Source organism: Mustelus asterias, chromosome 13 (assembly GCF_964213995.1).
Source record: "Mustelus asterias chromosome 13, sMusAst1.hap1.1, whole genome shotgun sequence".
Classification (NCBI taxonomy): Eukaryota; Metazoa; Chordata; class Chondrichthyes; order Carcharhiniformes; family Triakidae; genus Mustelus; species Mustelus asterias.
This window is the reverse complement of record NC_135813.1, coordinates 14,314,854-14,339,860: the sequence shown is the minus strand read 5'-3', so window position 1 is coordinate 14,339,860 and position 25,007 is coordinate 14,314,854. Positions and strand designations below refer to the sequence as shown.

The 25,007-nt window shown below is 49.4% G+C and overlaps 1 protein-coding gene across 1 annotated transcript; it reads left to right on the top strand.

The window, feature by feature from the left end:
- Positions 1–1,618: 1,618 nt before the first annotated feature.
- On the top strand, positions 1,619–24,374 carry LOC144502449 (torsin-1A-like). The gene is made up of 5 exons (XM_078226376.1): positions 1,619–1,819; positions 6,869–7,134; positions 12,954–13,129; positions 17,107–17,234; positions 21,116–24,374. The coding sequence occupies exons 1-5, from the start codon at positions 1,669–1,671 to the stop codon at positions 21,358–21,360; spliced, it is 966 nt and encodes a 321-aa protein (XP_078082502.1). The 5' UTR covers positions 1,619–1,668; the 3' UTR covers positions 21,361–24,374.
- Positions 24,375–25,007: the final 633 nt, after the last annotated feature.

Sequence of the window (25,007 nt, the reverse complement as noted above, 5' to 3'; positions counted from 1 at the left end):
GCCTTGGAGAACGCTTACCCGAATATCAGAGGCCGAATGCCCGTGACCGCTGAAGTGCTCCCCAACAGGAAGAGAATAGTCTTGCCTGATGATTGTCGAGCGGTGTTCATTCATCTGTTGTCGCAGCGTCTGCATGGTTTCCCCAATGTACCATGCCTCGGGACATCCTTTCCTGCAGCGTATCAGGTAGACAACGTTGGCCGAGTTGCAAGAGTATGTACCGTGTACCTGGTGGATGGTGTTCTCACGTGAGATGATGGCATCTGTGTCGATGATCCGGCACGTCTTGCAGAGGTTGCTGTGGCAGGGTTGTGTGGTGTCGTGGTCACTGTTCTCCTGAAGGCTGGGTAGTTTGCTGCGGACAATGGTCTGTTTGAGGTTGTGTGGTTGTTTGAAGGCAAGAAGTGGGGATGTGGGGATGGCCTTGGCGAGATGTTCGTCTTCATCAATGACATGTTGAAGGCTCCGGAGGAGATGCCGTAGCTTCTCCGCTCCGGGGAAGTACTGGACGACGAAGGGTACTCTGTCCACTGTGTCCCGTGTTTGTCTTCTGAGGAGGTCGGTGCGGTTTTTCACTGTGGCGCGTTGGAACTGTTGATCAATGAGTCGAGCGCTATATCCTGTTCTTATGAGGGCATCTTTCAGCGTCTGGAGGTGTCTGTTGCGATCCTCCTCATCTGAGCAGATCCTCTGTATATGGAGGGCATGGCCGTAGGGGATGGCTTCTTTTACGTGTTTAGGGTGGAAGCTGGAGAAGTGGAGCATCGTGAGGTTATCCGTGGGCTTGCAGTACAGTGAGGTGCTGAGGTGCCCTTCCTTAATGGAGATGCGTGTGTCCAAGAATGCAACCAATTCCGGAGACTAGTCCATCTCTGGCTGGGGACCAGGCCCCTGTGCTCTGGCTGGGGACCAGCCCCCTGTGCTCCGGCTGGGGGTTCAGGCCCTGTGCTCTGGCTGAGGGATCAGGCCCTGTGCTCTGGCTGAGGGATCAGGCCCCTGTGCTCTGGCTGGGGACCAGGCCCCTGTGCTCTGGCTGAGGGATCAGGCCCCTGTGCTCTGGCTGGGGGGTCAGGCCTCTGTGCTCTGGCTGGGGGTCAGACCCCTGTGCTCTGGCTGGGGGGGGGGGTCAGGCCCCTGTGCTCTGGCTGGGGGGAGGGGGGGTCAGGCCCCTGTGCTCTGGCTGGGGGGGGGGGGGGTGGTCAGGCCCCTGTGCTCTGGCTGGGGGGGGGGGGTGGTCAGGCCCCTGTGCTCTGGCTGGGGGGGGGGGGAGGGTGGTCAGGCCCCTGTGCTCTGGCTGGGGGGGGTGGGGGGTCAGGCCCCTGTGCTCTGGCTGGGGGGGGTGGGTGGTCAGGCCCCTGTGCTCTGGCTGGGGGGGGGGGTGTCAGGCCCCTGTGCTCTGGCTGGGGGGGGGAGGGGGGGTCAGGCCCCTGTGCTCTGGCTGGGGGGGGGTCAGGCCCCTGTGCTCTGTCTGGGGGGGGGGGTCAGGCCCCTGTGCTCTGTCTGGGGGGAGTGGGGTCTGTCTGGAATGTTCAGTGTAACAGAATTGGGGGGAATTCTGTATCAGTTTCACTTTGTTACATTTCCATTGTGACGTCACTGAAAGTGCCAACTCTCCCACACAGTGCGCAGGCGCAGCCGCCACTGCGGAAGTGAGCGGGTTGCCGAGCTATGGAGCTGGTGAAATGGGAACCTGGCTTTTGGCTCTTTTGTTTCTCCCTTTTCCCCAGATTCTTGTGCTGGGAGGTCACTTTCCCCTTTCGATCCATGTACTGTCAGCTGTCAGACTCCTGCGACTGCGCCTTCCAGCCCAATATCGACAGTAAGTAATCTTTCCCAGATCCTAGGATCTGTGTGTCTCAATTCATGATGTGGAGATGCCGGCGTTGGACTGGGGTAAACACAGAGACTTCTTCCTGTGTCTCAATTCACCCAGTGATAGTTGTGAGATGTTATTTTGTCGATGGAAATGTGGGTTGTGTCAATATCTTTGTTCTTTGAACTGCAGCGTAATCATTTCGAGCCGTTTCTCATTTTAATTTCGCTCTCAATGTTTTGGGGGAGGGGGGGTCTTTTTTAAATTGGACCTCAGAATGAGACAACTTGCCTTTAGTACTGTGAAGAATTATTCAACTGGTCAAGGACACCAGTCTTAGAAAGAAGCCTGAGCAAACTACATTTGAGAGTTTATTTTCCAGCCAACTCCCATCACAAGTTCCTTTTTCCGGGAGAAGTGACCAGCTTTGATTAAATTTGAGCCTTGCAGTCCTGAGATGAACTTCGGACGCGACGTGCTACCTGTTATCATCACTGCACATTTCCACCTTCACAACACAGCCCATTTCTACCAATACCTCAACTTCCCTACACTGAAAGCCTGTCTCTGCCTTCCCTTACCTCTCATCATCATTCCTGTAAGGTCTTCCCAAACTGCCATCCTAACTGCAGATCCAAATGCAGCTACAGCACAGAATGAGGCCATTCAGCCTGCAGTGCCGGTGCTGGCTCTTTTGAAGGGTAGTAATGCTTAGTCCGAAATCCCTGTTTTTTGTTTTGTCTGGAACCCTGCAAGTTCCTCATCCTCCCTATCCTGCCCAACTCCCTGTCAAAATGATTTATGGCACAAGCTTCCACCAACTTTTCAGGTACTGTGTTTGAGATCCTAACAACAGCCTGAGTGAAACCATAGAATCCCTACAGTGCAGAAGGAGGCCGTTCGGCCCATCGAGTCTGCACCGACTCTCCGAAAGAGCATTTTACCCAAGAAGGCCTAGCAACCCCTCCCTGCCTTGTCCCTATAACCCCCTGCGTTTGCCACAGCGAATCCACCTAACTTAAACAACTTTGGACACTGAGGGGCAATTTACTGTTGCCAATCAACCTAACCCGCACATCTTTGGACTGTGGGGGAAAACTGGAGGAAACCCACGTAGACACAGGAAGAACAGGCAAACTCCGCACAGTCACCCAAGGCTGGATTCGTACCCGAGTCCCTAGTGCTGTGAGGCAGCAGTGCTAACCACTGCATCACTGTGCTGCCCTTGACGGTTGACTCACCTGATGAAGGGGCAGCGCTCCGAAAGCTCGTGCTACCAAATAAACCTGTTGGACTTTAACCTGGTGTTGTGAGACTTCTTACTTGACAGGTTGTCCTTGCCTCCCTCTTGCCAATTATTTTAAATCTAGGACCTCTGATTATTAACCTACTTGTGAGAGGGAATTGTTTGTTTTTACTCTTATCATCTTGAAAACATCTTGATTAGTCACGCCATAACCATCTTTGCTCTAAGTTGAGCAGTTCTCACTTTGCTAACCTCCTCATACCTGAAGCTTCATATCCTTGGTAACAACCAGATCAATTGTTCTGTAGCCTTCCTGAGACCTTTACACTTCTCCTGAAGTCTGGTGTCCAGCATCGTCCACAACACTCCAACTCAGGCCTAACCAGTGGTTTATAAAGTCCCAGAATGATGTCTTTGCTTTTATATTCTAATCCTCTATTTAATAAACCCAAGTTAACCTGTATGCTTTTTCAACCACCCCATTAATTTGCTGTGCCACCTTTAAGGATTTGTGATAATAAAAATTATCACAATTTTACTGGCAGTGGCGCAGTAAGACTGGGCAAGAAATTCAGAGGCCCAGGGCTAGATCTGGGGACCCGGGTTCAAATCCTACCACGGCAGATGGTGAAATTTGAATTCAATAAGTTTAATTTTTTTCTGGGGCAAATGGGATCAAAGGTTGTGGGGAGAAAGCAGGATTAGGCTATTGAGTTGGATGATCAACCATGATCACAATGAATGGCGTAGCAGGCTCAAAGGGCTGAATGGCCTCCTCCTGCTCCTATCTTCTATGTTTCTATGTAGCCTGGCGATGCTAATGGAGCTGACATTATGGAAATGTCAGTGAACAGCACCCATCCTCACCCTCAGGGTAATCATTGAGGTTATTGAACTCCGAACACATCCCAGTTCCCCTCTCACTATAGCTGGCTTGTTTTTTAAATGCTATTGTTTCAGTAGCTGTTCTCAGGAAAGACCAGTCTACCCTCAGCTGACAGTTCTACTTGCTGTTTAGAGGTGTGAACCATGGCACTCCCATCTCAGAGTCAGAAGGTTGTACATTCAAGCAGGGAGGCGATGGCCTAGTGGTATTATCGCTAGACTATTAATCCAGAAACTCAGCTAATGTTCTGGAGACCCGGGTTCGAATCCCGCCACGGCGGATGGTGGAATTTGAATTCAATAAAAAATATCTGGAATTAAGAATCTATTGATGACCATGAAACAATTGTCGATTGTTGGAAAAACCCATCTGGTTCATTAATGTCTTTTAGGGAAGGAAATCTGCCGTCCTTACCTTGTCTGGCCTACAGGTGACTCCAGAGCCACAGCATCGGGCAACTAGGGATGGGCAATAAATGCTGGCCAGCTAGTGATGCCCATGTCCCATGAATGAATAAAAAAAATAACTTCTGTCTTAAAATCTTGGCTGACATGCCAGTGCTGAAGAAGTGCTGCACTGTCAGACATGCCAGCTTTTGGACATTAAACCAAGGCCCCGCCTGCTCTCTAAGCTCACACATCCCTTGGTGCTATTTTAAAGAAGAGCAGGGGAGTTATTTCCAGTGTGTGCTGGACAATATTGGGGCGGCGCAGTGGTTAGCGATGCTGCCTCACAGTAAGAAGTCTCACAACACCAGGTTAAAGTCCAACAGGTTTATTTGGTAGCACGAGCTTTCAGAGCCTTCCTCCTTCTTCAGGTGAGTGAAGAGTTGTGTCACTCACCCTGAAGAAGGAGGAACACTATGAAAGCGTGTGCTACCAAATAAACCTGTTGGACTTTAACCTGGTGTTGTGAGACTACTTACTGTGCCCACCCCAGTCCAATGCCGGCAACTTCACATCATGCCTCACGGTGCCAGGGACCCAGGTTCACCCGGCCTTGGGTCACTGTCTGTGTGGAGTTTGCACATTCTCCCCGTGTCTGCGTGGGTTTCCTCCGGGTGCTCCGGTTTCCTCTCTGTCCAAAGATGTGCGGGTGAGGTGAATTGCCCCTTAGTGTCTGGGGGACTAGCTTGGGTAAATGCATTGGGTTATGGGGGTAGGGCCTGGGTGGGATTGTGGTCAATGCAGATTCGATGGACCGAATGGCCTCCTTCTGCACTGTTGAATTCTATGATTCTATATTTACCTTTCAATCAACATCCCCAAAAAGACAAGTTATCTGGTCATCATCAAATTACTGGTTATGGGAGCTTGATTTGCACATATTGGCTGTCGCGTTTCTTACAGTACAACACTTTGCAAGTAGTTCATTGGCTGCAAAGTGCTTTGTGAACATCCTAAGGCCATGAAAGACGCTATATCAATACAGGTTTGCCCATTTTAGCTCAATACACACGATCCCTCACCCCCATCCTCCCATGTCCAGGGCACCGAAGCAGGTTGTCGATGTATTCTTCAGCACAGATCTGAATTAAACATTCCCTGCTTAGTGATCTACTGACTAGATAAATCCCCCGGACCTCTTGTGGAGGCAATTCTCCTACTTATAATAATGCTGCACCTGTTATTTAAAACCACATAACTTTGAAACTTGTGCTGTTAGCAATGTGCTTTGTCATAATTAACCTTTAATTTGTATTTTAATGTCTCTGATTATATTTGTGTGTGTGTGTGTGTGTGTAAATAGACATGTACGGGGCTTTGTTTGATGGAGTCGGCAGTGGGACGGGGGCGGCAATGTCATTCGGAACTGCTCCAAAGCAGATATCATAGAATCACTACAGTGCAAATGGAGGCCATTCGGCCCATTGAGAATGCACCGACAACAATCGCGCCCAGGTCCTATCCCCGCAACCCCGTGTATTTACCCTTCTAATCCCCCTGACACAAAGGGGCAATTCATCATGGCCAATCCACCTAACCCGCACATCTTTGGAGTGTGGGAGGAAACCGGAGCACCCGGAGGAAACTCATGCAGACACGGGGAGGATGTGCAAACTCCGCACAGGCAATGACCCAAGGCCGGAATTGAACCTGGGTCCCTGGCGCTGTGAGGCGGCAGTGCTAACCACTGTGCCACCATGCCGCCCTCGGTCTCAGCCAATCTCAGGCAGAGAGCTTAGAACACAACAAGGCCATTAAACCGTATCAATTCTCGCTGTAACAGGCTCTGAAAATCACAAGATACTATGGATAACCTTCACAAATCTAAAAATGGAGGTAGGGGGTTTGGGTTAGGGGGGAGCGGGGGGGGGGGGGGGAGGTGAAGAGATCCTATTAATATGTTGGCTAATTGTAAGATTAATTTTTTTTTGGGGGGTGTTGTAAGTTTGGGAATCTGATCTGCTCACCCATAATTCTGGCATAAACTGACCCCAAATCACTCGGGGGCTACAAGGATTTGGAGCGGCACGGTGGCACAATGGTTAACACTGCTGCCACACAGCGCCAGGGACCCGGGTTCGATTCTGGCCTCAGGTCGCTGTCTGTGTGGCGATTGCACTTTCTTCCCGTGTCTGCATGGGTTTCCTCCGGGTGCTCCGGTTTCCTCCCACAGTCCAAAGGTGTCCGGATTAGGTGAATTGGCCGTGCTGAATTAACCCTAGTGTCAGGGGGATTAGCAGGGTAAATGTGTGGTATGACAGGAATAGGGCCTGGGTGGGATTGTGATTGGTACAGACGCGATGGGCCGAATGGCCGCCTTCTGTACCGTAGGGATTCTATGATTGCAAATTCAATCTTAATCCTCGGCTGTTCTTATTGTTTTAAAATATTAAATGGTAGCATTGATTAGAAAATAGGAAATGGGGGTCGGCGAAGTGAGCGGCTAACATTGCATTTGAACTCTGCATCCCCTGTAGATCTGGAACTGGATTTGTGCCGACATGTGTATGGACAGCACCTGGCCAAGGAAGTGATTGTCAAGACGGTAAAACAGTTTCTGGAGACGCGGTCTCCAGTGAAGCCTCTCGTATTATCATTTCACGGCTGGTCAGGGACTGGGAAAAGCTACGTCACCTCTTTATTAATGAGGAACCTGTACCGGGATGGAATGAAAAGCTCTTATGTGCACCAGTTTGTGCCCACCTTACACTTTCCACATGCCTGCAAGATTGAGACCTACAAGGTAAGGGAGAGGGGCAAAAAAATCCATTTGTGTTTAACTGATTATCTTTCCGATAAGAAAACCTGAATTATCTCTCTTGGGCAGATTGTTAGATTTTAAGTCCTTTTATTTCTGATGCTGTACTGAAAATGCCCCAGTTTAAAAGATTTGGTCTTTAATAAAAAGTTTGTAGTTAGGGAGGAAAATCATAGATTTCCTACAGCGCAGAAGGCCATTCAGCCCATCGAGTCTACAGCGACAACAATCCTACCCAGGCCCGATGCCTGTAACCCCACGTATTTACCCTGCGACCCCCTGACACGAAGGGGCAATTTAGCATGGCCAATCCACCTAACCCGCACATCTTTGGACTGTGGGAGGAAACCGAACATCCGGAGGAAACCCACGCAGACACGGGGAGAATGTGCAAACTCCACACACACGGCCACCAGAGGCCGGAATTGAACCTGGGTCCCTGGTGCTGTGTGGCAGCAGTGCTAACCGCTGCGCCACCATGCCGCCCAAGTGAATTTTCACGCACACACACACGGGACGGCACAGTGATTAACACTGCTGCCTCACAGAGCCAGGGACCTGCGTTCGATTCCGGCCTTGGGTGACTGTGCGGAGTCTGCACGTTCTCCCCGTGTCTGCGTGGGTTTCCTCCGGGTGCTCCAGTTTCCTTCCACAGTCTGAAAGACGTGCTGGTTAGGTGCATTGGCCGTGCTAAATTCTCCCTCAGTGTACCCGAACAGGCGCCGGAGTGTGGCGATTGGGGGATTTTCACAGTAACTTCACTGCAGTGTTAATGTAAGTCTACTTGTGACACGAATAAATAATAAAAATAAGAGTCTGCCACAGTGAGAATTACTTTTCAGTGGGATATTCTATCGCAGGTTCACTATTTGAGAATGATGAAGTGTTTCATTGCGGTTCTGATTTGCTCGTTCATCCCATTGTCTGGTTAGATAACCAGGGCTCTCTGCCTGCCTGGCGCGGGGCTGTCTGCCTGCCTGGCGCGGGGCTGTCTGCCTGCCTGGCGCGGGGCTGTCTGCCTGCCTGGCGCGGGGCTGTCTGCCTGCCTGGCGCGGGGCTGTCTGCCTGCCTGGCGCGGGGCTGTCTGCCTGCCTGGCGCGGGGCTGTCTGCCTGCCTGGCGCGGGGCTGTCTGCCTGCCTGGCGCGGGGCTGTCTGCCTGCCTGGCGCGGGGCTGTCTGCCTGCCTGGCGCGGGGCTGTCTGCCTGCCTGGCGCGGGGCTGTCTGCCTGCCTGGCGCGGGGCTGTCTGCCTGCCTGGCGCGGGGCTGTCTGCCTGCCTGGCGCGGGGCTGTCTGCCTGCCTGGCGCGGGGCTGTCTGCCTGCCTGGCGCGGGGCTGTCTGCCTGCCTGGCGCGGGGCTGTCTGCCTGCCTGGCGCGGGGCTGTCTGCCTGCCTGGCGCGGGGCTGTCTGCCTGCCTGGCGCGGGGCTCTCTGCCTGCCTGGCGCGGGGCTGTCTGCCTGCCTGGCGCGGGGCTGTCTGCCTGCCTGGCGCGGGGCTGTCTGCCTGCCTGGCGCGGGGCTGTCTGCCAGCCTGGCGCGGGGCTCTCTGCCTGCCTGGCGCGGGGCTCTCTGCCAGCCTGGCGCGGGGCTCTCTGCCAGCCTGGCGCGGGGCTGTCTGCCTGCCTGGCGCGGGGCTCTCTGCCTGCCTGGCGCGGGGCTGTCTGCCTGCCTGGCGCGGGGCTGTCTGCCTGCCTGGCGCGGGGCTGTCTGCCTGCCTGGCGCGGGGCTGTCTGCCTGCCTGGCGCGGGGCTGTCTGCCTGCCTGGCGCGGGGCTGTCTGCCTGCCTGGCGCGGGGCTGTCTGCCTGCCTGGCGCGGGGCTGTCTGCCTGCCTGGCGCGGGGCTGTCTGCCAGCCTGGCGCGGGGCTCTCTGCCAGCCTGGCGCGGGGCTGTCTGCCCGCCTGGCGCGGGGCTGTCTGCCCGCCTGGCGCGGGGCTGTCTGCCCGCCTGGCGCGGGGCTGTCTGCCCGCCTGGCGCGGGGCTGTCTGCCCGCCTGGCGCGGGGCTGTCTGCCCGCCTGGCGCGGGGCTGTCTGCCCGCCTGGCGCGGGGCTGTCTGCCCGCCTGGCGCGGGGCTGTCTGCCCGCCTGGCGCGGGGCTGTCTGCCCGCCTGGCGCGGGGCTGTCTGCCCGCCTGGCGCGGGGCTGTCTGCCCGCCTGGCGCGGGGCTGTCTGCCCGCCTGGCGCGGGGCTGTCTGCCCGCCTGGCGCGGGGCTGTCTGCCCGCCTGGCGCGGGGCTGTCTGCCCGCCTGGCGCGGGGCTGTCTGCCCGCCTGGCGCGGGGCTGTCTGCCCGCCTGGCGCGGGGCTGTCTGCCCGCCTGGCGCGGGGCTGTCTGCCCGCCTGGCGCGGGGCTGTCTGCCCGCCTGGCGCGGGGCTGTGTGCCCGCCTGGCGCGGGGCTGTGTGCCCGCCTGGCGCGGGGCTGTGTGCCCGCCTGGCGCGGGGCTGTGTGCCCGCCTGGCGCGGGGCTGTGTGCCCGCCTGGCGCGGGGCTGTGTGCCCGCCTGGCATTACACAAACATGCAGAGAGCTTGACTCACAAGCATCAAAAGACAAGGTCAATTTGAATGATACCAAAGAGAACTGGAATAGTCTGTGCTCTGGCTGGATCTGGTTTGAATTTTGCGTTGAGCCCACAGCAGGTGGAAGCAATTAGAGATTACCCGTTTGAGGTAGCCTTTCCTGACTCGCTAAACTGCCACCATTTCAGCCAAGTCTCTCTCTCTGTCGCTTAGTTATACACAGTAAGAGTTTTAACAACACCAGATTAAAGTCCAACAGGTTTTTTTGTTAGCAAATGCCATTAGCTTTCGGAGCGCTGCTCCTTCGTCAGATGGAGTGAATATCTGATGGAGCAGATATCCACTCCATCTGACGAAGGAGCAGGGCTCCGAAAGCTAATGGCATTTGATACCAAAGTAACCTGTTGGACTTTAACCTGGTGTTGTTAAAACTCTTACTGTGTTCACCCCAGTCCAACGCTGACATCTCCACACCTTAGTTATACTGCAGAAGCTTAGGAATCCTGCGGCGAGTAACTCACCTGCTGTCCCCCCGCCAAAGCCTGTCCACCATCCACAAGGCACGAGTCAGGAGTGTGATGGACTTGCCTGGATGAGCGCAGTAACACTCAAAAAATTTGACACCACTCAGGACGAAGCAGCCTGCTCGACTGGCACCTCATTCACAAACACCCACTCCCTCCACCACCAGCACTCAGTGGCAGCCATGTGTACCATCGACAAGATGCACTGCAGAAACTCATGAAGGCTCCTTAGGCAGCACCTTCCAAACCCACGACCACTTCCATCCAGAAGGGCAAGAGCAGCAGACACATGGGAACACCACCGCCTGGAGGTTCCCCTCCAACTCACTCACCACCCTGACTTGGGAATATATCGGCCGTTCCTCCACTGCCGCTGGGGCCAAAATCCTGAAACTCCCTCCCTAACAGCACTGTGGGTGTACCTACACCACATGTTCTGCAACGTTTCAAGAAGGCAGCTCACTACCTCCTTCTCGAGGGCAATTAGGAATGGGCAATAAATGCTGGCCGAGTCAGCGAAACCAATATCCTATAAATGATTCTCTTTTTTAAAAATGTGACTTGCAAACTGTTTGCTTGAGGCAAAACTACAGAATACCCCGGCTATTGAAGAAAAGATCTGTTACTACTGACAACAGATTTCCTGTATTGACAGAATCATAGAAACCCAACAGTACAGAAAGAGGCCATTTGGCCCATCGAGTCTGCACCGACCACAATCCCACCCAGGCCCAACCCCCATATCCCTACATATTTTACCCGCTAATCCCTCTAACCTACACATCACAGGACACTAAGGGGCAATTTTAGCATGGCCAATCAACCTAACCCGCACATCTTTGGACTGTGGGAAGAAACCGGAGCTCCCGGAGGAAACCCACGCAGACACGAGGAGAATGTGCAAACTCCACACAGACAGTGACCCAAGCCGGGAATCGAACCCAGGTCCCTGGAGCTGTGAAGCAGCAGTGCTAACCACTGTGCTACCGTGCCGCCCCAACTTCAGTGTTCCTGACAGAAGTGACAGTGGCACGTGGAAGAATTAGGAAAATATTTTTACAGTGTGCTGTTTGTATAAATAAGTGTAAACTGGAGGCTGTATCTTGGTTTTTATCCTAAAAGGAACTGCAGTAAGGGGTGTAACATCCAAATGGAACCTCCAGCATAGCTTTGCCCCCCGGGTCAGTCAGCTCAATGCTAGTGTGTTCCTACAGGTCATTTCCAGACAGATAGATATTCCCGTTACACATAATCAGCATGTCTAAAAAAGTCGCTGCCTGCTCCCTTTCCAATGTTGACTTTCCTGTCATCTTCCTTGTGTCTTCCAGGAGATTGTGTGGCTGTGGGAGACAGGGTGGAACAGGAAAGAATTGTGGGTGTGGGCAAAGTGTTTAACCATGACACTCTGGCCATCGTGGTGCCAGGCAAACCTGATAAACCTGATCTTTTCCAGCCCGTCAATTTTGTATTTTTATCTGATTGACTTTCAGTGTCAGTCTTACCCGGCCATCTCACATAATTGACTCATTACTAAGGGACACGTGTGGGTAAGAATAACCATCAAGTCCTTAAATGGGATTTGAAAGCAGCGCTTCTGGCCCAGAGTAGCCACACTACCCACTGCGCCACAGACCCTGCTTATGTGACCGTGCCAAATTCAATTAACTCTTTTATGAAGTGCCTTGTGACTTTTTAAAACGATGTTAAGGGTGGCACAGTGGTCAGCACTGCTGTCTCACAGCGCCAGAGACCCAGGTTCAATTCCCAGCTTGGATCATTGTCTGTGTGGAGTCTGCACATTCTCCCCGTGTCTGCGTGGGTTTCCTCCGGGTGCTCCGATTTCCTCCCACAGTCCGAAAGACTTGCTGGTTAGGTGCATTGGCCGTGCTAAATTCTCCCTCAGCGTACCCGAACAGGTGCCAGACTGTGGCGACTCGGGGATTTTCACAGTAACTTCATTGCAGTGTTCATGTAAGCCTGCTTGTGACACCAATAAATAAACTTTAAAAACTTTTAAACTTAATTAAATACACGTTGTTGTTGAATTGGGGCGGCACGGTGGTTAGCACTGCTGCCTCACAGCGCCAGGGACCCGGGTTCAATTCCGGCCTCGGGTCACTGTCTGTGTGGAGTTTGCACATTCTGGGTTTCCTCCGGGTGCTCTGATTTCCTCCCACAGTCCAAAGATGTGTGGGTTAGGTTGATTGGCCATAGTAAATTGCCCCCTTAGTGTCAGGGGGATTAGGACTATAAACATGTGAGGTTACAGGGAATGGGACCTGGGTGGGATTGTTGTCGGTGCAGGCTCGATGGGCCGAATGGGCTCGTTCTGCACTGTAGGGATTCTATGAAATTGTGAGTATGGATTTAATTTTGAGCAGTATGAGGGTGGCGCTCGCAACTCGCTCCCAATCATAAACTCCAGGAAGCTCCACTTTTGGATAGTGATGACTTTTCTCAAGAATTCCACTTGGTTTCTATAATTTGAATATCAACCTTAGCTGTAATAACTTTGTCTCTGTAAAGTGCAGTAAATAAGTCTCTCAATTGACAATCAGTCCTCGCTTTGCATTGTTGGGGTGTTTCCAGTTTCTGTTGCAGATGTAGGGATATGGGGGTAGGGCCTGGGTGGGATTGTGGTCGGTGCAGACTCGATGGGCCAAATGGCCTCTTTCTGCACTGTAGGGTTTCTATGGTTTCTATGGTTCACATGTGACCCTGGTGTGACAGCCTGGAAACTTTCTTTATATTGTTCTTGTCTTTTCAGGAGCAGTTGAGAAGTTGGATTGTTGGTAACCTGAGTGACTGCAGCAGATCAGTCTTCATATTTGATGAAATGGATAAACTGCACCCAGGCTTAATTGATGCGATCAAACCCTACTTAGGACAGTCACACGTTATGTATGGAACGAATTATCGAAAGGCGATATTTATTTTTGTGAGGTAAGTGATAGGAATTTACAGTGTACACTGTTCGTTGGTAACAACACTCCAACAACACTCAAGAAGCTCGACACCATCCAGGACAAAGCAGCCCCGCTTGATTGACACCCCATCCACAAACATCCGCTCCCTCCACCACTGACGTACAATGGTAGCAGTGTGTACCATCTACAAGATGTACTCCAGGAACTCACCAAGGCTCCTTATGCAACATCTTCCAAACCCACGACCAAGCCACTCAACATCCTGCCTTTGAAATATATCGCCGCTCCATCACTGGGTCACGATCCTGGAACTCCCTCTCTTTACAGTATTGTGGCTGTACCTACATGGCATGGACTCCAGCGGTTCAGGAAGGCAGCTCACCATCACCTTCATAAGGCCATTAGGGATGGGCAATAGTCGCTGGCCCAGCTTGGTTTGGAGGGGAACTTCCAGGTGGTAGTGTTGTTCCCATGTGTCTGCTGCCCTTGTCCTTCTAGATGGTAATGGTCGTGGGTTTGGAAGATGTTGTTCAAGGAGCCTTGGTGAGTTCCTGCAGTGCTTCTTGTAGATGGTACACACTGCCACCACCGTGCATCAGTGGTGGAGGGAGTGGATGGTTTGTGGATGGAGTACCCACATTCCAGGAATGATTTTTTTTGAGAAATTCTAATGCGCAAGCACGCAGACAAGGTGGCGGTTAACGTTAAGATGTTGGATTTTGAATTGATGAAGTAAGATGACACAAATGAAGTTCTCAAACGTGGATGAGTTGAGGCTCTCACAGCTGTAGCTTTGAGCACAAGATGTTGCTTCTTTATTGGAGATGCCAACTGGGGAGGGGGAGAGTCTGTTACCTTTCAGGTTAATCAAGAAATTGTTCATCCTCCTGATTTGGTGGAATTAAATGGTTGAAGGGAGGAAAATCTTATTACTGGCTACGCGCATGAAACATGCGGTTAGGAAATCACACAAACTTGCAAACCAGGAGCAGGAGTAGGCCACTTGGCCCCTTGAGCTTGCTCTGCCATTCAATAAGATCTTGGCTGACCTGCCTGTTACTTCAACTCCACGTTCCTGCCTACCAATAACCTTTCACCCTCTTGTTAATCATGAATCTTATCTGGCTCTAAATCACCAAAGACTTTGCTTCCCCGGCCCTTTGAGGAAGAGAGTCCCAGAGACTTTCAACCCTCTGAGAAAACATATTTCGCCTCTTCTCTGCCTTAAATGATGTGACTTTGGACTGGGATGGGCACAGTAAGTAGTCTTACAACACCAGGTTAACGTCCAACAGGTTTACTTGGTAGCACGAGCTTTCAGAATGCTACTCCTTCATCAGATGAGTCACTGAGTCACTTCATCATGTCGTTGATGAAGGAGCGGCGCTCCGAGAGCTCGTGCTACCAAATAAACCTGTTGGACTTTAACCTGGTGTTGTGAGACTACTTACTGTCTTAAACGAGCAACCCCTTATTTTTAAACTGTGACCCCTGGTTCTAGATTCTCCCACAAGAGGAAGCATCCTCTCCACATCCACGCCATCAACACCCCTCAGGATCCTAAAGGTTTCAAAGATCAAAGAAAAGTACAGCACAGGAACAGGCCCTTCGGCCCTCCAAGCCTGTGCTGATCATGATGCCTGCCTAAACTAAAACCGTATGCACTTAGAGTCCGTATCCTTCCATTCTCATCCTATTCATGAATTCCGTCTAGTTGCCCCTTAAATGCCCACCACCTCCCCGGGCAGTGTTCCAGACATTAACCACTCTCTATGTAAAAAAAACTTGTCTCGCACGTCTCCTCTAAACTTTTTCCCGTGCACCTTAAACCTATGTCCCCTAGAACTTGACTTTTCTACCCTAGGAAAGAACATCTGGCTATCAAGTTTGATCAAGTTGCTTCCTCTTCTAAACTTCAGTGGATACAAGTCTAATCTCACCAACCTTTCCTCGTAAGACAACCTACCCATTCCTGGAATTAGTCCAGTAACCTTTCTCTGAACTGCTTCTAACTCATTTACACCTTTCCTTGAATAAGGGGACCAATACCGTGCACAGTACTCCAAACGTGGTCTCACCAATGCCCTGTACAACTGAAGCATAACCTCCCTACTTCTGCAATCAATTCCCATCACAATAAACAATAACATTCTATGAGCCTATCCAATTGCTTGCTGAACCTGTATATTGGCCTTTTGTGATACATGCACTAGGACACCCAGATCCCTCTGTACCTCCAAGCTCTGCAATCTCTCACCATTTAGATAATATGCTTATTTTTTATTCTTCCTGCCGAAATGGACAATTTCACACGTACCCAGATTATACTCCATTTGCCAGATTTTTGTCCACTCACTTAACCTATCCATGTCCTTTAGTAGCCTCCTTACGCCCTCTTCTCAATTTACTTTCCTACTTATCTTTGTGTCATCAGCAAATATAGCAAACGTACCTTCAGTCCCTTCATCCATGTCATTGATGTAAATTGTAAGAAGCTGGGGGCCCAGCACTGATCCCTGTGGCACACCACTCATCAAATCCTGCCAACTAGAAAAAGACCCATTTATGCCAACTCTCTGTTAGCTTAGCCCATCTTCAATCTATACCAACATGCTACCCCCTGCATCACAAGCTTTTATTTTACACAATAACCTTTGTCACACAAGTTTCAAATTATGTTTAATTTTTTAAAAAGCCCATTTAATGCACGTCTATCAGTTTTTATGAGATTGGCTCCTGAATTCTCGTCTCCAAAAAATCATTGTCTCATTTCAACAAAACTACTGCTGCATTTTTTCTAAAATCACCAGATGTAAAATGAGGCTTACTGTAACACATACGGAACATACGTGTCAAATCTTTTAGGTCAATGGCAAGGTAATTTTTGAATCTTTAGAAACACAGTGAAGGTTGCCAAACTTCTTTCTGAAGAAGTCATTGATGGAACTGTTGTGGCAATGAGGTGTGAATGTAACAGCTAAAGGAAGTGTAACTTGACAGTCACCCAGCAACATTCAAAACAAACAGCGGATTGACTTTATCATAAATAGCTGATTGCTGTGTAGTGTATGTGGAGTCTTAGAATCCCTACAGTGCAGAAGGAGGCCATTCGGCCCATCAAGTCTGCACCGAACACAATCCATCCAGGCCCTATTTCCGTAACCCCATGCATTTACCCTAGCTAGTCCCCCTGACACTAAGGGGCAATTTAGCATGGCCGATCCACCTAACCCACACAGCACGGTGGTACAGTGGTTAGCACTGCTGCCTCACAGCGCCAGAGGCCCGGGTTCGATCCCCGGCTTGCGTTACTGTCTGTGTGGAGTTTGCATGTTCTCCCTGTGTCTGCGTGGGTTTCCTCCGGTTTCCTCCCACAATCTGAAAGATGTGCTGGTTAAGTGTATTGGCCATGCTAAATTCTCCCTCAGTGTACCCCCCGAACAGGCACCAGAGTGTGGCGACTAGGGGATTTTCACAGTAACTTCATTACAGTGTTAATGTAAGTCTACTTGTGACACTAATAAATTAGCTTTAATTTTTGGACTGTGGGAGGAAACCCACGCAGACATGGGGAGAACGTGCAGACTCCACACAGACAGTGACCCAAGCGGGAATCTTGTGGTGCAGTGGGTTAGTGTCACTGCCTCTGAGCCAGAAGTTCTGGGTTCAAGTCCCACTCCAGGATTCGATGGCCAAGAAGTTGCGTTCATAATGCAGCCGAACGAGGTTGAGTGTCAACATGCAAATCCTTACAAACACTGCCGTACCTGATGGTAAGAGCAGGAGGGACTCCTGTAGAGTGGCGCTCCTCGAGCTATAAGCCCCTGGCAACAGACTAACTACCTGTTCCGGGAATTACTAGCTCTGCAAACAGATGAAAGTCTTAAGTGCGGGAAGAAGAATGGAATGGAATTTAATGTAATATGTAGCTATTGATGGCAAAGTTCACACATCTCACTGTCTTCTGTGTCCGCAATTGTGTCTTGTAACCAGTAATGCTGGAGGTGAGCAGATAAACCAGTTGGTGCTTGATTTCTGGAGGAATCAAAAGGACAGGGAGGAAATTATATTGGAAGATTTGGAGTCCAAAATATCCAAGGCAGTTTTCAACAACCAACACAGTAAGTCATCATTATTTCCTAAGAAAGGATAAGTGGAACTGATCCATTTCAGATCAGCCATGATCTTATTGAATGGCGGGGCAGGCTCGAGGGGCTAGATGGCCTACTCCTGCTCCTATTTCTTATGTTCTTATATTCATAATGGTGTCCTCGTGCATCAGTCACTGAAAGTAAGCGCACAGGGGATTTTCGCAGTAACTTCATTGCAGTGTAAGCCTAGTTGTGAATAATAAATTTAAAAAACGGTACAGCAGGCAGTAAAGAAGGCAAATGGTATCCAGGCTTTCATAGCAAGAGGATTTGAGTATAGGATGAAAGATGTTTTACTGCAATTGTATAGGACGTTGGTGAGGCCACACCTGGAGTATTGTGTGCAGTTTTGGTGTCCTTATCTGAGGAAGGATGTTCTTGCTATAGAGGGAGTACAGCGAAGGTTTACCAGGCTGATCCCTGGGATGGCAGGTCTGTCATATGAGGAGAGACTAAATCGGTTAGGATTATATTCATTGGAGTTTAGAAGAGTGAGAGGGATCTCATAGAAACTTATAACATTCTAACAGGGTTAGACAGGGTAGATTCAGAAACAAATGTTCCCAATAGTGGGGGAGTCCAGAACTAGGGGTCATAGTTTGAGGATTAGGGGTAAACCTTTTAGAACTGAGGTGAAGAGAAATTTATTCACTCAGAGAGTGGCGAATGTGTGGAATTCACTACCACAGAATGTAGTTGAGGTCAAAACGTTGTGTGATTTCAAGGAGAAATTAGGTATAGCTCTAAAGGGAGCTCAAGGGATATGAGGGGGGATCAGGATATTGAATTTGATGATTAGCTATGATCATAATGAATGGCGGAGCAGGCTTGAAGGGCCGAATGGCCTACTCCTGCTTCTAGTTTCTATGTTTCTACAATAAGTGTCAGTACTGTTGATGCATCTTCTTCATTTGGTGGTATATATCTTTACTTTATAAGTTATTACAGACTAAGCCTGTAATAGCAATTTGTGAACACATGGTAATGACAATTTATTTTTCACATGAAAACCAATGAACAGGTTGTTGGTCTTGTCTTTATCCTTTCACAACATCTAGAATCATGGAATCCCTACAGTGCAGAAGGAGGCCATTCAGTCCATCGAGTCTGCACTGACCACAATCCCACCCAGGCCCTATCCCCGCAACCCCACGTATTTACCCTTCTAATCCTCTGACACTAAGGGCAATTTTAGCATGGCCAATCCACCTAACCCGCACATCTTTGGACTGTGGAAGGAAACCGGAGCACCCGGAGGAAACCCACGCAGACACGGGGAGAATGTGCAAACTCCGCACAGACCCGAGGCCGGAATTGAACCCGGGTCCCTGGCGCTGTGAGGCTGCAGTGCTAACCACTGTGCCGCCGTGCCTCATCACCGTGTCTCACCAGAACATTGTCCTGTCTGCTTCCAGCAATCAGGCAGTGCACATTCTGAAACACTTCTTATTCCAGTGGGCCCTGGCCGCACAATGTTTTGCAACCACCCAATGTGCACGAGGGGATGAAAATCTTTATGACCTTGCCAAGCGCTCGACCGTCTCCAGTCGAGAACATAACACAGTGCCACTGTGTCCATTGTAGAATTCCCATTCGTGTTAATGATATCCTAACCGATGGTCACAGTTGTAGAACTCTGATAAAAGCACGGTGCAAATGTTGTGGCCTTGTGTTGGGCCGGCTTTGAGGGTTACTGTGGATTTAGGCCAGTTCTGATAGACCCTTTCTCCAGTGCAATCATAACCTACATCTTCAGAATGGGTTTAGGACAAAGGACCCCAAAAATGCAGATCTTTACCAGGGAGTTACAGAGCTCCGTGTTATGTCTGGATACATGGTGGTGAAGGAAGAGGGCATGAACTGTGAAGGGAAAGTGTCTCGACAATAAACCTGAGATTTGTTTATATTTAATGCAAAAGTATTTGACAAATGCAGTGTGATAATCAGCTTATCTTTTCCTTTGCAGTATATTTGAAATGTGTGGTTAGGATCTGCGTAACTATCACACTGAAAGCTAAACAGGCTCTGTACCACCTTGCAATAGTAACATTGCACAAAGGAGGATAGATCAGAGTTTTTAAAGTTTATTTATCAGTGTCACAAGTAGGCTTACATTAACACTGCAATGAAGTTACTGTGAAAATCCCCCCGTCGCCACACTCCGGCGCCTGTTCAGGTACACCGAGGGAGAATTTAACACGGCCAATGCATCTAACCCGCGCATCTTTCGGACTGAGAGAGGAAACCCTCGCAGACACTGGGAGAACGTGCAGACTCCGCACAGACAGTGACCCAAGCCAGGAATCGAACCCGGGTCCCTGGTGCTGTGAGGCAGCAATCAGAATCCTACAGTGCAGAAGGAGGCCACCTGGCCTATCAAGTCTGCACCGACCACAATCCCACCCAGGCCCTATCCCCATAACCCCATACATTTATCCTAGCTAGTCCCCCTGACACTAGGGTCGATTTAACATGGCCAATCCACCTAAACCGTACATCTTTGGATTGTGGGAGGAAACCGGAGCACCCGGGGGAAACCCACGCAGACATGGGGAGAACGTGCAGACTCCGCACAGACAGTGACCCAAGCTAGGAATTGAACCCAGGTCCCTGGCGCTGTGAGGCAGCAGTGCTAACCACTGTGCCACCGTGCCGTGGGTTTCGTAGGCTGGAATTTTCTGGCCGCCTTGCTGGTGGGATCTTCCATTTCCTGGTGCCGGGGGGTGTGTAGAACAGGAAACCCTGTTGACAGTAGCGGGATTAGAAGATTGTTGCCACAAATCAATAGCGGGCCACCTGTGCCGCCGCAAAACATGCCATAGGGGTCGGGGGGGGGGGAGATACTGAGACTAATTGGATGGTTCTTTCAGCAAGCTAACACAAATAAGAAGAGCCAAATGGCCTCCTGTGTTATTCCGTGATTACACTGCCGAGTCCTGTTTCCATTACTGGATGTGCCGCTCATGGGAAGTATTGATGCTCATCATAGATTCCCTACAGTGCAGATTCGGCCCATCGAGTCTGCACCGACTCTGTGACAGAACATCTTATCCAGGCCCACCTCCCCTGCCCTATTCCCATAACCCCAAGTATTTACCCATCCACACACCTTTGGACACTAAGGGACAATTTAGCACGGCCAATCCACCTAACCTGAGCATCTTTGGACTGTGGGAGGAATCCAGAGCACCCGAAGGAAACCCATGCAGACACTGGGAGATGAGGGGCGGCAAAGTGGTTAGCACTGCTGCCTCACAGCTCTAGGGACCCGGGTTCAATTCCAGCCTCTGCATTGACTTTGCACTTTCTCCCCGTGTCTGCGCGGGTTTCCTCCGGGTGCTCCGGTTTCCTCCCACAGTCCAAAGACGTGCGGGTTAGGTAGATTGGCCATGATAAATTGCCCCTCAGTGTCTGGGGGACTAACAGAGTAAACACGTGGGGTCGCGGGGATCGGGCCTGGGTGGGATTGTTGTCGGTGCAGGCTCGATGGGCTGAATGGCCTCCTTCTGCACTGTAGGATTCTGTGAATGTGCAGAGTCCAGGCAGTCACCCAAGGCTGGAATTGAACCCGGGTCCCTGGCTCTGTGGGGCAGCAGTGCTAACCACTGTGCCACCGATACTATTGACCTACATCCTACGACAATCATTTAAAACCCTCATTAATGATGCCTGTAAACCCCTGGTTAGTTGGGTACTTGTGCATCTGGGCTGCTGGGCACTACTTTTATGGAAAGCATTGACTTTGGTCAACCAAATATTTGTTTCTCTGTAGCTGAAAACTAACCTGATGGATTTTCTTGCAAATCTTGTTTGCCCCACGGTAACCTGTATTCCTGTGTTTTGTTTTGCAGGCGGGTTTTGGAATTCCGACATTATAAATGAAGAACTGGTCGATTATTTTGTACCGTTTCTACCCTTGAAGCTCATACACGTCAAGGAGTGTGTAAGAAGCGAGATGCTTTCCAGGGGGATGAAACCCAGAGATGATATCATCGCAGAAGTGGCCAACTCCATGAACTTCATCCCAGAAAAAGAGAAATTATTTTCTCAAACCGGCTGCAAAACTGTGACTGCCAAATTGGACTTCTCCTTGTAACTTAAAGGGAATCTTGCCTCAGTGTTTGTGTCAGAGAGTATAATTGTATATCAGTGAGCACCATTGTCTCTTGGGGGAGAGTGGGGTTTACGATTACTTGCTTAAGTAATTTGATGATATACAGTTGGCTTCCGGAATAGTGTCCTGTTTTAGGGACAAGTTATTGGGCCAGAAGAAAGAAATAATTTAACTTGCTGGACATTTGTTTTTAAAGCTATATCCAAGTATTGAATTGTTTTGGGGAATTATTGAAAATCAGATCTGAAAGGTTGAATGCAGGTCCAAACCCTACCGGATATCAAATCCCACAGAGGGACGGAGTGCTTTACTTCTAACCCCCAGCGGACGGGAGTGGCGAGAGGGCGGCTGTTTGCTTTGGCACGCTGGCCATGCAAAAATCTGCAGACTGCAAAGAGATGATTTTGCAAACGTGTAACGTGCAGAAACCCAAAGGTTGACCACAGAGTGCAGCGTGTAAATTTAATGATTGGTCAAGTTTCTCCATTGTAAGGCCTGCTTTTTCAAATTTTCCACATAAACCCTGTGAGAGTGGATTCTGAATAGGAGAGATTTCTATACAGTAAAATTGTTGAATCAAGAAAAGTGGATATTTGGGGGCAGTGATTGGTGGCAACCTTCACTCTAAGCTGACCCACAATTTGAAAGTTTCCCCTTTACGTCCCCTCTACGTTACTGCATGCGCACAGCTGCGTTTTAAAAATAAAAGCTTAAAGGACCTGCACATTTAAACAAAATGTTGCCCACCAGAAAAAAGAGATGATGTTGGTACAGGATAATAAGGTTTATAATCACCCAAATGGATTCTCACCACCACCCGAACCATCAAAATGAAGTTACTGCCTGGATGGAAATCATTTCGCTTTCTCAATATAGACGGAGGAAAGCAGTATTATTTTATTCTCCTTTGACCTGTGTTGGATTTAGTGACAGAGGTTAGTCAAGGTACAATGCACAATGGCCTCCATGGGTTAACCGTAGGAATTACTGTAAATTAAATAGCAGCAACTTGCACTTTGTACAGCATTTTTTTTTAACAACGCAAACCTTCTCAGGCACTTTACAAGAGCAGAAATTGAGGAGCGGTCATTGAGCTAGGCTTTGGGGCTACTTGAAGGTAGAAAGAGATGGAAGGGTCGAGTGAGTGAATCCTCAATGCACCTACCATGTCAGGGCACTCGGCAATGAGTTGCCTTGTGGATTTGTTATCCCACCGACAGGAGCGGCCAAGATGGGAAATTGAAGCAACAGGAAAATACTCCCGATGCCGCAAATCTGTAATTAAAAAGAAAATGCTGGAAATACTCGGCAGGAATAGCAGCATCTGTGGAGTGAGAAACACAACTAATGTTTCAGGTGAATGACCCTAACTCGGTTTCTCTCCAGTGACCTGCTGAGTGTTTCCAGCATTTTCTCTTTTTATTTGGGAAATTGCAGCTATGTGTTTGTAGCTGCCCACTCTGAGGCAGGAATCCCCGTAACGCTTTCATGTAAATCAATCTTAATGCAAATAGTGTGTGGTTTTCCCACCAAAAAAAAACATGGGTAGTAGCTCTTAACCAGCTGGGGTTTTCCACTCCCAGACAGCTACAAAACCCAGCATGTCACCCAGTATTGGAACTCTGTGGGCTGGGATAGACGTTGCAAATTATTTCAAAACCAGCAGAGACCCGCAAGACATTTGTGGTGACGTTAGTATCTTTATTGCGACTGTATCTCTTTAAATCCCCATCCCAATGAATTGCATCCCTCTCATTGCCACACCCATCCCGTTCCTTTCATATCTCTCGTATCCCCATCACGTTCCCCATTCCGTCCCTTCTCTCCCCCTCCCCAGTGCACCCCCCCCCAAATACCCAACTCACCTTTTTGTCACGTTCATTTTGTTTTATTCATTTATGGGACATGGGCATCGCTGGCTGGCCAGCATTTATTGCCCATCCCTCGTTGTCCTTGGAGGGTTTTTGAGAGTCAACCACATTGCTGTGGCTCTGGCGTCACGTGTAGGCCAGACCAGGTCAGGACGGCAGATTTCCTTCCCTAAAGGACATTAGTGAAGCAGATGGGTTTTTCCAACAATGGTTTCTTGATCATCAGTAGATTCTTAATTCTGGATTTTTAAAATTGAATTCAAATTCCACCAGCTGCTGTGGCGGGATTTGAACTTGGGGCCCCAGAACATTAGTTAAGTTTCTGGATTAATAGTTTGGCGATAATACCACTAGGCCATTGCCTCTCCTTCTGGTGAAGCCATCGTTACCGTAACCCTTTGCTTTGGATGCCCTTGATGTGCTGCAGAATTGCAATCGATGTGAAATTCTTCATCCGTTGTTCTTTTGGCTTCTTAGTGAAGTGAATCTGTTGCCTTTCATCCTCCAGAGCAGCCAGGATCGAACAGCCTGTTGTCCAATGCAGGATCGAACAGCCTGTTGTCCAATGCAAGCCAGTCTGAGTGACCTCCCCCCCACTTTGAAATGGTGAAGAAAACACTCGGTGCTTTGATTTGGGGGGGTGGGCGGGAGTGGAAGGGGGAGCTGTGTAATAATCACACAGCAAACATTTCAAAGCTTGGTTTCAAAGTTAACATTTCGGAATCTTCCCACTTTCAAATTTGGATTTCTGCTTTTTCCGAAATTGCTTTTTTTTTTAATGACACAAATCCATGCAAACTTGAACAGTTTATCACCCAAAGTATATCGTGTCTTTAGTGATTTCTAAGACTTTTTTTAAAAAAACTTTACTATTTAAAACTATTTGTTACTTTGACTGCGGATTCATGTTGACAGGAGAAATGAGCAATAACTATTACCATTAGTATTTTGTGTCTTTGTAATATCAGTGTTGAAAGGTTAACAAGCAATTTGTGAATTGTAAACATTTTTATAAAACTACAGCATGTTCAAAGTGGCAAAATCTGTCTTTTATAAAGAAAATTATGAGATGTGTTTGTGACGTTCCCTCAAGGCACAAGATTCTGGATTAGCATTTTAGAGTGGCCAGTTCCTGCTTCTGTTTGTGATACCAGGTTAAAGTCCAACAGGTTTATTTGGTAGCAAAAGCCACACAAGCTTTCGGAGCTCTAAGCCCCTTCTTCAGGTGAGTGGGAATTCTGTTCACAAACAGAGCTTATAAAGACACAGACTCAATTTACATGAATAATGGTTGGAATGCGAATACTTACAACTAATCAAGTCTTTAAGAAACAAAACAATGTGAGTATATTTGAACTTTGGCCACTCCACTCACATTGTTTTGTTTCTTAAAGACTTGATTAGTTGTAAGTATTCGCATTCCAACCATTATTCATGTAAATTGAGTCTGTGTCTTTATAAGCTCTGTTTGTGAACAGAATTCCCACTCACCTGAAGAAGGGGCTTAGAGCTCCGAAAGCTTGTGTGGCTTTTGCTACCAAATAAACCTGTTGGACTTTAACCTGGTGTTGTTAAACTTCTTACTGTGTTTACCCCAGTCCAACGCCGGCAAATCCACATCTGTTTGTGATCACAGGTACTGGATCATAGAAAGTTTACAGCACAGAAAGAGGCCATTCAGCCCATCGTGTCTGCGCCAGCCAAAAAATGAGGCATCCAGCCTAATCCCACTTTCCGGCACTTGGTCTGTAGCCCTAC

What these genes read in the sequence shown, in the direction of transcription:
- LOC144502449 (XM_078226376.1), top strand. Translation starts at nt 1,669, where the DNA reads ATGGAGCTGGTGAAATGGGAACCTGGCTTTTGGCTCTTTTGTTTCTCC. An exon ending in CTTCCAGCCCAATATCGACA is followed by an intron (nt 1,820 to 6,868) that starts GTAAGTAATCTT and finishes CATCCCCTGTAG; the next exon opens with ATCTGGAACTGGATTTGTGC. An exon ending in AGTTTTCAACAACCAACACA is followed by an intron (nt 17,235 to 21,115) that starts GTAAGTCATCAT and finishes TTTGTTTTGCAG; the next exon opens with GCGGGTTTTGGAATTCCGAC.